The sequence below is a fragment of the Meles meles genome, chromosome 1 (assembly GCF_922984935.1).
Source record: "Meles meles chromosome 1, mMelMel3.1 paternal haplotype, whole genome shotgun sequence".
Lineage (NCBI taxonomy): Eukaryota > Metazoa > Chordata > Mammalia > Carnivora > Mustelidae > Meles > Meles meles.
Genome location: NC_060066.1, coordinates 209,149,490 through 209,163,689, shown reverse-complemented (window position 1 = coordinate 209,163,689; position 14,200 = coordinate 209,149,490). Strand labels below are relative to the sequence as shown.

Genomic DNA, 14,200 nt, shown 5'->3' with positions numbered 1-14,200 from the left:
CTAGAAGCCCCCACGTCCACTCACACCAGCATCCTGATAAATGGGGTCCCCACTATTTTTAAAGGGCTTCACAGGTGGAGACAGAGCATACAGACATGAAAAGCTCCAATGGAAAAAATGGCGGAATGGTAGTCTACCACGACGGTGGGAGGGGGGAACGGCATGAGAGAGAGTGAAAAAGAGGCAATGTGTTCTTTGCTGCACAAGAAAATGGGGGGAAAATCAACATTTTAAATAAATAAGGTCAGAACGGTCTCCTTCCATTTTTTAAAAAAATTGAAACATGTCAGTCGTGATGGTCTTCAAGAAAAATACAACTCATGGCTTGGAGGCCAGGACCAACCCAGACACGTTTCAACATAAGGAATTAATTGGCATCAACAGACATGGCTCACCCCAGAGCCAGAATGATGTGACTAACAATTCGTCAGGCAGCTAATCTGTACACGGGGACAGGGCGGACAGGCAGATGTTCTGACAGTTAACAAGACACCTGTCCCCCCCAGACAGCTGCTTTCACGGGTTCCATTACTCACCCTGGCTTTGAAAAATGAACTACATTAGCAGCCCGCACCTGAGAAGTGATAAATGTTTCTGTAGTTTTTTCCTCTAGGAGAACTGCACTGACCAGACTTACAGCTGATTAAGAAGGAAAGGAAGAAGGGAAAGGCAGCCCTGGAAAGATCCAGCCCGAGGAGGGGGACTGATAAGCCGGTGTGCGGAGCGTGCTCGACAAGCACGTGAGGACTGAAGCAGGAGCTGGGACGCCAAGGCCGTCCAGAGCCCACACGCTCTGCGTCGCTGGCAGTCCAGACACACAACTTGCTTTCCTTTCAAGAGACTCAACCAAGCGCTGAACAAAAATAAACTGCCCAACCAGGGAGGACTGCATAGTAGTTTGGATTTGAGGTTCAGCATTAAGTAAATCTATCCAGCACTGGAGAATATCTTTCTACTGCACGGTGTGGAAACCGCTTATTTTGAAGGAATTCAAAGTGTTCTACTAAAATACGCTCTTTTCTCCACCCCTGGGAAGCGAGGAGGGAAAAATGGATTCTTTCTCTCTTACAGATGAAGGACTGAGAGATCAGAGGAAGGGGTTTCTCTTGGGTGCAGAGTTTCAGCTGCGCTTCGTACTCCCGGTTGGCGAGCGAGACCCATGTCCTCAGCTTGGTGAGGTTTCACGGAAAGACTGGCCTGTCTCTAGATTGTGGGAAGTGGCTTGTCTACACAAACACGGGACATACCCCCTCTGCCTGATGCCTTCCTGCAGAGCAGGCTCTGCTTTTCTCAAACTCTCTCACCTGCCTTATGCAAGGCAGGATACAAGACTTACTGAATTGTCTGTAGTGGAGGAAAGTAAAGTTCAGAGAGGAAAAGGGACTTGCTCAGTGGTGCGATTGTTACGTAGCTGGTTCTCTGTGAGTGACTCCCGAGCTCCCGTGAAGATGTGACAGCCCTAGGTCTGGGCTTGAAGTCCAAGCACCGGACTTCAAAGAGGTTTCTGAATTTCTAATGCCTGTCGTTTCATGGCCTCCCATCGGAGTGTGCGCTCTAAGAAGAGGCCGTAATGTGTAGAGAGGTTGGGCTGTGGTCACTTGTTGAAAGGAGCCACTCCCTGGTTGGGACATTAGCCAAGAGGCTCCTCCTGCCTCCGGCAGGACGTTCAAACACTTGGACTCTGTACCCAGGAAGGAAACCAGACCACTCTCAGATCCAGCACCTTCTGTTATTCTCATTTGCCTCATTTGGACCTTGAATCAGAAGTGCTCTGGCTGGGGAAGTTTACAGAGGCTTACAACCAGATCAAACCAAACCCCCAAAAACAACAAAAAGAAAACAAGACCCCAAACGATGCACGTGGACAATGGAGTTTGGCCATTCCTACTAACGTGAACCCCTTTTGAAAACCCAGCGCTAGGGTGCAGGGTTCCCGATCCCATTGTGGGACGCTTTTGCAGTCCCAGAGTCAGCCACCCAAAAAGAAGTCAATCCCTAGACACCGTCCCGGATTTCCTTAAGCGTGCCTTCCACAGCCTCGGCTGCACAGGTGGCTCTGTGCTCCTTTCTCCCGGCAGGCCTCGCCGTGGGCCACAGTGGGGACAGGAGGGCTGGGACACTCCCTCTGTTTGGTCAGGGGCACGAGGAGCCAGAGCAGGTGCTGATTTTGCCTCCAGGGCCAGCTTTTTGTTAATCATCACCATCATCGAGGGAGATCATTTCAAAAAATAAAACCACCCCCCCGCCCGCCCCCAGTAGCCACAGCTATTTCCCGGTCCGGGGAAGGACCTGTCTGTAAACAAAGGAAGAGGAATTTTACGCGGGCTCCAAGTAGACGCTCCCTACTGGATGCAGCGTGACACTCTGGGTGTTGCTGCTTCCGGATCCCAGCTGATGACTGGGAAGGAGACGAGAAGTTGGAAAACCCAAAGTGGTCTTGTGAAATGTCCAGTCTGTGTTTTCACAAATATGCTGCCTTTTGGGTACTGAACAGCCCACCTTTTCTTGGGAGGCGGGGGGAGAGGGGGGCAGAAATCGTGCCCTTTCTACGTTCCCGCACACTCTGTCTGCTAAGAAATGTAACCGTGACCACACGCAGCAGGTCCATCGACGGCATCCGGGAGGCCCTCGGATACGATTTGCTCTGGAAACTGGGCCAAACAGCTTCCTAACGGGGGCAACCTCCCTGACATGGCGCTTTGGGCGCTGCTTCCTTCTGGGCGCCGAGGCGGCGAGGGGCGGGTAGTGGGCGCTCGGGCCGAGCGGGCCGCAGCTGCGTGGTTTGGATACAGACCTTGCGAGCGCTCTTCCACATGTTTTTCATGTAGGCGTAGGTCACCTGAGGGTGAACTGTGGGCAGAGGATGGTCCAGTTGCCGAGACGGATCAACTCCCAGGAGCAACACTAAGGTTTTATGAGCAAGGGCCTTAAGAACAAGACAGGTCGGGTTAGAAACAGGACGGGACCAGGGGTGCCGTCCCCTCCCACCCCACCCGGGGCGGGGGTCACTCACCAGCCTGCCGCTCTTCCCACACAGGCTGGCATACTTGAGCCAGGTCCTCATGTCCTCATGGGGGCTGACCACGAGTGACCGCACCATCAGGATCTTCTGCCAGTCCTCCACGATGCGCTGGCAGCCCTGGAACATTCGGGAGGGAGAATCAGGCATGTCCTCTGCTATAGCTTTAACCCCCAACACGTGACGGAAAGACTTGCCTCAAACCAACAAAGAAATTCACTTTTACAACCTCAGCTTTCTTAAGTGACGGGTGCTGTGAAGAAAAACCCTTCTTAGGAACCTCTCAGATCCAAGGGGCAGGAGAGTAACAGTCTGGTGCTCGAGTCCTGGCCCTGCCACCTTCCCTTTGTGGGACGCTGCACACATTACTTAACCGCTAAAATGAGGTAAAGACAGTACCGACTTCATGGGGCTATGATGAGGGTGACATGAATTAACCTTTTAAATTTCTTTTCTGGAGTATAAATAATGCATTTTTTTTTAAAAAGCCAGTGTTTTTTTTGATACAGCTTTTCTTTATTTATTTGAGGGAGCAAGAGAGTGAGCACGAGTTGGGTGAGAGGCAGAGGGAGAAGCAGACTCCTGGTTGAGCAGGGAGCCTGATGTGGGGTTCGACCCCGACACACCAGGATCAGGACCTGCACCAAAGGCAGACGCTTAAATGAGTCACTCAGGTGCCCCAATAGTGCATTTTTAACTTTGATTTTTTTGTCTCAGCTTCTCTGGGGCTCAGTCGATGGGACATGGACTTTTGATCTCAGAGTTGTGAGTTCGAGCCCCATGTTGGCTGTAGAGATTACTTAAAAATAAAATCTCTAGAGGGGCGCCTGGGTGGCTCAGTGGGTTAAAGCCTCTGCCTTCGGCTCAGGTCACGATCCCAGGGTCCTGGGATCGAGCCCCGCATCGGGCCCTCTGCTCAGCAGGGGGCCTGCTTCCTCCTCTCTCTCTCTGCCTGCCTCTCTGCCTACTTGTGATCTCTCTCTGTCAAATAAAATCTTAAAAAAAAAAATTAAAAAAAAATAAAACCTCTAGAAAAAAATGTATCATTCAAAATTTGGGAGATGAATTAAGCATAAGAGAAGTTTAAGTAAATTCTCAAACGATGCTGCCTGTGAGCCGTGGCATCGTCAGTCCTGAAGTTCTTAACGCCTTAACCAGCATGAAGACTTGCCAAGATTCCTTCTGCTTCATTTTCATTGGTCTCTGATCAAAAACTGTATATAGAAGGAAAAGTGCCTCGTTCATTCATACATATAAACTCTTTCTAATTAAAAAATAGAGGGAATTCGGTGTTATTAAAAGGGATAGGTAATTGTCTACTGAAGACTTCTGAGGGTAAGTGGGCCTCTCCTCCACCTTCGCTCTAAGAAGTCAGACTCAGAGACAAACCACCCGGGGAGCGGGGCTTGTCCCTCCGTGGGCAAATCTGTTCCTTAGAGAGACAAATGGAACCAAAGGAGCCGTCCTCCACGGAGGTGAGTCTGACCGTGTAGCAACCATGGCTGCAGGCTTTTAAATATGACAGGATCCAGTGGGAGCCTAAATGAAGACTTAAGGCAAATCAGGCTGACCCCTCAAATTGCCCTATGGGAGACTCTGGCAGGGGATTTCAGCTTCAGTGACTTGACCACAAAATGGCCCTTCTCCAATAGAGGTGGCTCATTGAGCGCTTGGACAGCAAGCCACCCACGAGAGCCAAGTTCCTACCACAAACTCAATGCTTTATTTTCAGGTCTTGGACCCATATCTTTCCATCCCATTAAGTGTGACAACAGCGATTAGGAAAGTTATGAAAACAGGAAAAAGTACACTGAGTGACTGTTTTGGGATCTTCTCACCATCTGCTAGTTTCTTCCAGATGCTGAAATAATCTTGCTCCTTGTAAGCCAAAAAGCATCTTGTTGTCTCAAGGTGGGAAAGTCGCAAAGGTCTGAGATGCCGACGGTGTCTTGGGAGACGGTAAAGTCAAACACGGGGTTCCCCTTCCCAAGACGCATTTACTCCACTCCCCTCCGGGCCTCTATTTGGATAAAGCCTCCCTTGTCAGAACGGCAGAAGACTCATCAGATCTCTGATTTGGAAACTCTTCAACCCATTACGGGCACTTAAAAAAAAGGCGGGGTGTGTGCGTACAAGTCAGGTGGGAAATGCCTGCTTTGTGGAATTCTTTTCTGGTGTCCAACAGACAATTTTCCATCAAAACATTCACTGGGCATTTCATAATTGCTAATAAAACATATGAAAGAACCGCATGTGCTCACTGCCGAGCACAATGACTACATTCACACACGCCCCTTTGCCCGCCGATCTTTCCTTGCCAGTGGAATGTGCCCTGAGCTCCCCAGACAGGAATGCAGCCTGCAGCGAAAAGGTCTTGTCACAGCCTACCGAGGGGCCTGGAACCACAGACCCTGACTGGCCCGGAGACAGAATGTGGAAATAGGTGTGGACGGGCCAAGAGGAAGAGTGTAAAACCAAGGACACTGATTATGATGCGCAGGTGACAAGCGGCTTCCGGAGCAGCGAAGGCTTTCCTCTCCTTTGCAAATGAACTTGCCCTCCTAGCGGCTCAAGGAATGGGAGAACTGTCCTTTCCAAGAACACTTAAGACTGCTGACTCCCAGACCTGGAACTGACCGCGCCTCATGCTCAAACGATCAGAATGTACAAGGAAAACACTGATGGAGGGACTTGGAGAAGTTTCTCCGTGAGGGAAACTTCGGTTGGAGAGAGACTGTGCACGTCTGTGACCGGAGGGACTGTAAACGGCAGGGGTTAGTCGGCTGAAACACTGGGCAACCCCGTTTGAGAAGCCGATGCAGGCGGCCAGCAAGCGCATTTGGAATAGTGGTTCTGTGTCGGCCACATACTGGAAGCCTCTGGGGCAGCTGAAAAGATAGATCCTGGGTCTATCTGCAGAAATTCTGTTTTATTCGGTCTGGGAAGTGGCCTGTGGAATCAGATTTTAAAAATCCAGGCAGGTCATCCTCTCGGGCAGCTGGAGCTGAGAACCACTGATGCTGAGGTTACAGTTCTCAACAGGCTGTCTGTAAGCATCGTTGACTGCAGACATTTTCTCGTGTTACTAGAGAAGGGTAAAAGGAGGCCGCAGAACCGGTCACTCGCTCACAGCTAAGGGCTGAGGCGCACAGCCTCTGAGTGCTTTGCGGCGAATGCCACCCCAGCCTCTGCGGGGAGGCAGGGAGCGTGTGCTGAGCGAGAGTGGAGGAAGGAGTCCCCGCCCCCCACCCCCCGCCCCCGCCTTCTAGCAGCCTCACCTGCAGCCTCTCCCACCAGATCTGGCGGATGATCTCCCGTCGCTCGGGGACAAGTTTGTACTGGATGACCTCCTCCAGCTCGGAGAGCATGTGGCAAGAGACCATGGCCTGATGGAAGCAAATCACATTCCAACTTAATACCGCATGAACAATCCAAAAGCCGGGATTCATTTCAGTCATTCCTTCTGGTGACAGGGTATCTGCTCAGAGTACACAGGCATGTTCCCAGCAGCCGGGGAGTCCTCACTCGGCCACGCTGAAAAAAGAACTGGAATGAGCCTCAAAAACGACCCTGCGCAGAACGTTCGACACTCACCCCATATGCCCGACTGTAGCTCTCTCCCGCCATAGCGGTTAACTCGGCATCCAGCAGGTCTCTGGCTTTGTCGATGCACTAGAAGAGAAAGAGGAGAACCACGGAACTGAGCTGCGGGCTTGGGGGCCGGGGCCGGGGCTGTTTTTTTTCAGGCTTGCCAGCTAGCTGGAGGTCATTCATTTTACCGAAATTCTGGGAAGGAAGAGGAAGGTTCCCCAAAGAAGGGAAGAAACCTTTTACCAGATCTGTAAGGCTAAACAAGAATGTTATCCGATTTCTCGGAAGGCACAGAATGTCTAGGAACCGCAAGCTTCCCACCCCAAATGCCGGGTAACTAGGGAGGGAACACGCAGGCTTAGAGATGGAAGCACTGCGCTCTTGGTCTCCAGGGGACGCCTGCGGACCTGCTCTTTCATCTTTTCCTTGCTGCGTACATTTGTGAACCTAAACCGGGCACACTCTCACTAGCCCTGCGTGCTTGTCACTGGCTTCTAAGGGTCTTGTCCTCATGAGGGAACGCCTCCACTCCTGGCACAGGAACCCCCCAACCTGCCATGCCATGGAGGCTTCTGGGCCTGCGACGCGGACAGCCCCGGCCTCAGTTCTGCTCATGTAAATCCCAGCTTGGATACCCGCGGGACTGTGGCTTAGGTCTTCGGTTTCATCCACGTAACACCCTGCACGCGGAGCTTTTCTTTCTTGAGTATTTGAGACGGGGGACCGTGGCCCCCTCCCTCAGGAGCTCAGGTCACTTACCCCAGCACCCCATCCCAGACAGTCCTGTGCTTGTCAGGATGGGACTGCGTCACTCTTTCCTTCTGGAGGCCAGCATGGGAGTCTCAGATCGAGTGCCAGCTCCCCCAGAAGCTCATCCCTGTGTGACACGCCTGCAGAGCTAGAAGAGGCCGAGACCGACCCCTGCTGCGGGGGGGGGGGGGGGGTGCCTGCTGCTGTCTCCACCCTCCTGGGGTGAGACACATGGTTTCTCTTTACTATGAAGAATGCTAGGAAAGTGATCAAAGCATGCAATGTTGACCTCTCAGAGCAGAGAGTGGCCCTGACGGCTGTGCTGGCAGACTTCTGAGTACTCTGCTCTACAGCCCAGGTTCCCGTGAGCTCACGGGGCGGCACAGGAGAGCGGATGCACATCAGCCCCTCTCCGCAGGCACTGCGTGCCTAGGAACTGACAGCGCACATGCAATTCTCTTTTCTTTGCCAGATGGTCTGAGCACACCTAAGTTTGTACCTGTTGTGCCAAGGAGAAGAGGTCCTGATGCAGCGCGAGCACGGCTCTGTAGAACGCGCCATCGTGGGTGTCCCGAGGGATCATGCAGGTGTATTCCTCCATGCTGTCCCACTGACCTGCACGCACACGCACAGAGAGAAAAGGGGGATCAGCTTGCTGGGCTAAGGCAGCATCTCAAACAGGCCTTGTCCTTGTTACTTGCATTTAGCTTGGGGTTCAAACAAGACAAACTCGTGCCTGATGTAGCAAAACCCTACAGAGACTCTCTACACTCTACAGGGTTGCGCGAGCCAATTTAACAAACAAAGCCACGTCTGTCTTCCAAACACAGGACTCCATTGCTGCTCCAGGGAGTTCTGTGAACGATGGGAGAAACCGAGTGACAGAAAGCCTCCGAGTCAAGAGGCTTTAATGGAGCACCTCATTAACCCAGAGAACTCTCAGGTTTCCTGAGGTGAGATGGAATGGCTTTCTTCCCTACTAGCAAAGCAGCTCGCAGTTCAATGGTATGCTGGAAATTACATTTTCCCTAAACAACTGAAAGTGGCTGTTACCCAGACAGGGGGCAGGACTAGACAAACAGTCTGCCTGTCTCAGGACCTGTGCCTCAGCAGGGAGGAGGGATTTTAAGAGGCTCTGTCATAACAGAAAGATGGGCTCGGTCCTGCACGGTAGTCTCTGTGTCAGGGCACCCTGGGGAAATGGCTGCATCCGGGAAGAGATATTCACTTCCCCTGATGGGGCAAGCGTGTATCACACGCCAACATTTCCAAGGCCATCTGCAGAAAAGACAGCAGCTTCGTTAGCCGCACACTGCAGGGCCGCTGATTTTACAAGGCATTTTCCTGCCTTTCACTCCAGACCATCGGCTCATTCATTCTCGATGCCTCTGGGCAAAAGCAAACGGCAAACGATGACTCCTCAGGAAGCAATTTGTTTTTGAAAAATGTTCTGGATCCAGCCCAGAGCTCATGAACGGGAAGGATATAAGCTCTGTGACTCAGGAGGGATGGAATGGAGGTAGAAGGTTACATAACCTTCTTCTGGACTCCACAGGTGAAGCTTTCACTTGGGACAGCCTGTGGATGCTTTCCCCTCCTACTGAGAACATCTCCGGGATGGACGGTAATCGTCTCACAGCTGGGGCCTGGTGTCAGAAACCGGCACGTGTCTGTGGGGACTAAAAGGAAATCTCTGCCTTAAAATACTCAGGGAGTCAGAGTAAGGTGGGGGAGTGTTGGGTAGGAAGGAGGAGAGCGGAAAATCCAACGCTGTTAAAATATTTATAACTGCTGGAGAAGGTGAGGGCATATGGGGATTCACTATCCTATTCTCTTCACTTTTATGGTTTAGGAAAGTTCTAGAATATCAGTTAAGAAATAAAAGGGGACAGAAAGTTGTCCTCTCTCTTTATTCCTGCTAGGGGTACAGACATGATGGGTGGCGCTCCCGCAGCTGTACGGGATCATGACACAGACTCAAAAACGGAGGAGGCCTCGCGGAACGCAGAAAATACGGAGAGAGGCTCATGACAGCGGAACCAGGGCTACTAGGTTGGAAATTTCGAGATCTAGATTTTATTTAAGTAAAGAGAGAAAAATGAACCAGTAATTTGTTTAACAAATATCAAACAAACCTCACTAAATAATCTCGATTTTGATGCTTGCCCACTGGTTTCCTTGGATTCCCCAGGATGGGTCATTTTTACCTGCACCGAGTAAGTCAGTCACGGTCATCAGGTAGAAGGGACAGGTGGGATAGGGACAGTGGATACAGATTTCTGGATGCTTTTGTGGACCTGACGTCTCTACCTGGAGCCACAGTGCCTTCTTTCTCGAATGCGAGCCCCCAGCATCCCTCTCCCTCCCTTGACCGGGGTGCCCTCGGGGGAGGCCTCACCTAAACCCCAGGCAGCTGCGGCAGCCATGCGGGCCATCTTGGCTTGGGTCTCATCGTTGACCAGGGTCCACTTTTCACAGCACTGTTGGTGGAGCTGGCCCCTGAAGGAGAAGAATCACACAGCTGGGTTCAGAGAAGCCACCGCCATAACCTGCACGTCTTCCTCTCCAGCCCCTTGGCTGACGCTGGCGCTACACAGGGACTGGATGACAGGGGCCTGGAACTGGGAACCTTTAAATAAAAACAACCACTTCTGACTGGGTCCTAAGATACAGGAGAAGTGGTTGGCGATTTGTTGTTTCTATGGGACTTTACCAAAGACAGGGACTATGCCTAATTCTGTGTGATCTGAAATGTCCTGAACATCTGGCCCCCTTCATAAATATTAAATAGCTTCTGTCCTATGCCAAGGAACTGCGGGCTCTTTCCCCCAAGCAGGCCTACAGAGAAAGCAATCTGAAGACACACATCTGGACACATTCACTTTGGGTTCAACGCTGGAGGGAGAACGGGCTCTTTAAAGTGTGATATGAGGGGCGCCTGGGTGGCTCAGTGGGTTAAAGCCTCTGCCTTCAGCTCGGGTCATGGTCCCAGGGTCCTGGGATCGAGCCCCGAGTCGAGTTCTGCTTAGCGGGGAGTCTGCTTCCCTTCCTCTCTCTGCCTGCCTCTCTGTCTACTTGTAATCTCTGCCTGCCAAATAAATAAATGAAATCTTTTTTTTTTTTAAGATTTTATTTATTTATTTGTCAGAGAGAGAGACAGAGAGAGAAAGATCACAAGTAGGCAGAGGCAGAGGGAGAAGCAGGCTCCCTGCCGAGCAAGGAGCCCGATATGGGACTCAATCCCAGGACGCTAGGATCATGACCTGAGCCGAAGGCAGCCGCTTAACCAACTGAGCCACCCAGGCGTCCCAATAAATAAAATCTTTAAGAAAACAAAAAAGTGTGATGTGAATGGCTGCAGTCTGAGATGAGACTCAGGTGAAATTGACCAGCACAGAAGGAAGAAGGCTCAGCCATGGTCACACCCACCAGAAGTCCAGATGCTCACGCTCGGATTTTGCAAAACTATGGTGAGTGTGGGTCAGGAAATATAGAGATGTGAATGGTGCTCCACAGACTTCAATACACAGAGAGCGTGGACGGCCTCTCAGGAAAGATGGCCTGCTGACTGCTGGCGCGGTTGCCTTCCCATGTTCCCCTTCTGAATGCAAGGAAACGAGACCTTGCCAGTGGGAGAGTGGGAGCCTGTTTTCCTGTGAGCTTGGAGACTCAGCTAGGAGGGTCTAATCTTTCCTGCTTTCCGAAACAGATGCTGCAGGACTTTTTTATTTTTATAGGATGTTTTAACTTGGTCTTGGCAGTGGAATCAAGAGAAAAGGTACAAGTTCCAAGTGGCCCAGCTCAGAAGCTGTGGGGCACGTGAGCTGCACCGCCTGTGACAAAGACGCCGAAGTCGGCCGGTGCTGACCACCAGCCCCTTGAGGGCTCATCCAGGCGCGGCGGTTCTCACGCTGCCCATGCGTCACAATCCCCTAGAGGCTCCTTCCAACGCTTCCAACGGACCGCTGGGGGTCACCCCGAGTTTCTGACTCAGGAGGTCTATAGTGGGGTTAAGAACGCATGTGTCTAACAAGTTTCTAGATGATGCTGCTACCGTGGCATGGGGGCCACAGTTTGAGAACCACTGGCTCAGCAGCAGGTTTTTGCTGGGGTCCCTCCTGATCGCCGAACGGTCCTTCCTACCCTGGATTTCACACGTGGTTAGCTGGAGGCCTCAGGCAACGCAGCACCCCCTAGTCTTCTGTCAGGACCACCCAGTTCTAAGCCATGGGTCTGGGGATTTAGTTTTGCTTTTCATCTAGCGGCAGGGAGAGAGTTCAGTGTGAAACACCACTAACTGTGACCTCAAAAGACAAAACAGAGCAGCAGGGGCGCGGCCCCCTGGAAAGGAGACTCGGGCATTGCCTTCAGGCCACGGCTGTGGTGAGAGCTGCCAGGACACACAGAGGAGGGTTCCTGTCCCATTAGCACTAGTTACGCAGAATAGGAGCACAGAATATACTAAATCCTAACTCTCAGAGGCAGGGAGAAAACAAAATCAAATCAATAAAAAATATGGACTATTTGTGGGGCAGACACTAGGCTCTGTTTTCTGACACCTCTCACAGCACACCAGGGAACGCTGGGCGGAAGGCCCGCCCTCCAAGACTTTGACTTTCCCACCTAGTACAGTGGCAAAAAGCTCAGAGAGCATTCTTTTGTGTGGAACACCTCCGTGGTTGTCTGCCTATGGTTTTGCCCCTGAGCAATCTGTTCTCGGGGTCCAGAGCCCATGTTACGGAGCAGTGCGGGGAGGGGACTTACATTCGCTGTGACAGCAGGTGTGGCTGTGTGTGCCATGGGGCTGGCCTTGGAGTCGGGGGGGGGGTGGCTAGCGCTTGTAGTTAGCTTCCTGGGGAATGGGGTACGTTCTCAGCTCACTGGTAAGCCCTGATCACTGCGGGTGCCGTCTCTGCTGAGCACTGGCCTCAGTCACGTTCACGGTATACACCCGAAGTGGAAGCCATTTACAGATTGCACATTCAAGAGAGCTGACCGAACAAACCAGGTTAGGACCCTGCAGACGATCAGGAAAAGAATTCTGCTTCTTTTTATCTCTTTTTATAATCTCCTTCAGGCTGCTGCATTTGTAAATCCCCTGGTCAGCATCAGCAGCTGCTTACACTTTACAGGTAATTATGAAACCGGAACGGATCCAGGAGAGCAAAGGTAGAGGGGCCGAGTCCTGCCACGGCAAGAGACCCGGATCACTTGCTCTCGGGACCCCTCAGGCACGCGGTGTGACTTCTGAGTCAACTCCCCTGAGTGTCATAGGGGATTAGACAGAGCTACATGGAAAAGTCTCCTCAACACACCCAAGCTATCCCTACGTAACCCATGGAAGGAAGTGCTTGTCTTTGTCTGTAAGTCCTAAAGTGAGGGAGGGGCCGGGAGAGGTCTTGAGGAGGAAGCAAACAGTACAGATGGGCTCTGAAAGGTGGGGACAGTGTCAAAAGGCATAAAAAGGAGCAGAGGAGGAGGTCGGCACTTCAGGAAAGTGAACCAACAAATGCAGACAAAAATTCTGTGGGGTTTGGACAAGAGCGAAGTTGGGCCAGAGTTCGGATTGTGAGGTCAAGTTCACTGAGATAGGTATGGGCTGGAGTCACAACACAGAAAGACTTGGATGCCAGACTATGACATTTACCCGTAAACCCAAGGGCAGCAGGGAGACACTAAAACATTTTAGGAATTGATTAGAGTGGAATTTTAGGAATGGTTATGCCTTGTTCTTTCATCTTTCTCTTAACAACATGGTTGGACGACAACCAATTTGAAAGCGGAAAAAAGCCTGTTCTTGAAATAATGCGGTGAATTCTCAACATACTACTGTTCTGCTTTAGCTGGTACTGTCCACTTTCGGGGGTGATGGGAATGTTCTGTATCTGCACTGTCCCCGGCGCTAACTGCTAGCCACATGTGGCTACTGAGTACTTGAAATGAGGCTAGTGTCACTTGAATGACTAATTTTATTTAATTTTAAATAGCGACCCTTGGCTAGTGGCTAGAGTGCAGTTTTAGGTACCTGCTGGACGCCAGAAAACAAAACCCAAACTCAGAAACCTTAGTTGTACAGAAGAATGAGGCAGATTGGATAGGCTTCCTCATGGAGGTGAAGGAGTGCGGAATGCTAATTACAGAAATAAGTAATAGCTCTTGAACACCCCTCATCATGGTTAAGCCAGACAAGCCAATTTCAAGTAATTTTAGACTATTATCTGTATATATGTGATCCAATGCCTAAGGCTAAAATCGTTGACATTAAATTTTCATGCAGTACAATTACATCTTCTATCTTAGGAATACAGTAACAACTTTATATTAAGAAATAAAAATAGCAATCGTTTACCAAAGAATATCTATAATTAGGTACAGAAAGAATGTGGAGTGGGAGAGCATTCTTTTTAGAAGACTTCCTTTGATTTTTTTTCAATAATATTCTTTAAACTGTCCAAGGTATCAAATTTCAAAACAAATCTAAAGTTGCCTATTTAAATAGCCTGAGGTTGACTAATCCAATGGAGGATTCCATGGCCCTTCAGAAAATGAGGCAGCACCTGTAGGCCGTGATGTAAAGGGTGGCTTACACATGTTCAGTGAGAAAACAAGGTGCAAACGGTGAATGGAGTTTACCATCATAACGTATATGGGTGCGCAGATGCGGACCGTCGCCGGAAGTCCACAGGGGGACCCGGTCATGTCAGTGGCTGGGGGGCTGGGGGACAAGGAGAAGACTTGATTTGCACAGTCCTGACACTGTTTTGTACTAGTGAATTTTGTGCCACGTGCACATTACCTTTTCTAAAAAATAATGCTTTAAAAATAAAGTGAATATAAAAA

The 14,200-nt window shown here is 50.7% G+C and overlaps 1 protein-coding gene across 1 annotated transcript in view; it reads right to left on the bottom strand.

Moving 5' to 3' along the window:
* Positions 1-14,200, bottom strand: part of MTOR (mechanistic target of rapamycin kinase) — a 122,295-nt gene that overhangs the window by 23,037 nt on the left and 85,058 nt on the right. The window contains exons 31-36 of the mRNA XM_046001148.1: positions 9,759-9,859; positions 7,860-7,975; positions 6,614-6,691; positions 6,298-6,405; positions 3,014-3,139; positions 2,795-2,926 (exon numbers count right to left, since the gene is read on the bottom strand). Of these exons, the coding sequence (XP_045857104.1) occupies positions 2,795-2,926; positions 3,014-3,139; positions 6,298-6,405; positions 6,614-6,691; positions 7,860-7,975; positions 9,759-9,859 (661 nt within the window). The remainder of the gene's footprint in view (positions 1-2,794; positions 2,927-3,013; positions 3,140-6,297; positions 6,406-6,613; positions 6,692-7,859; positions 7,976-9,758; positions 9,860-14,200) is intronic.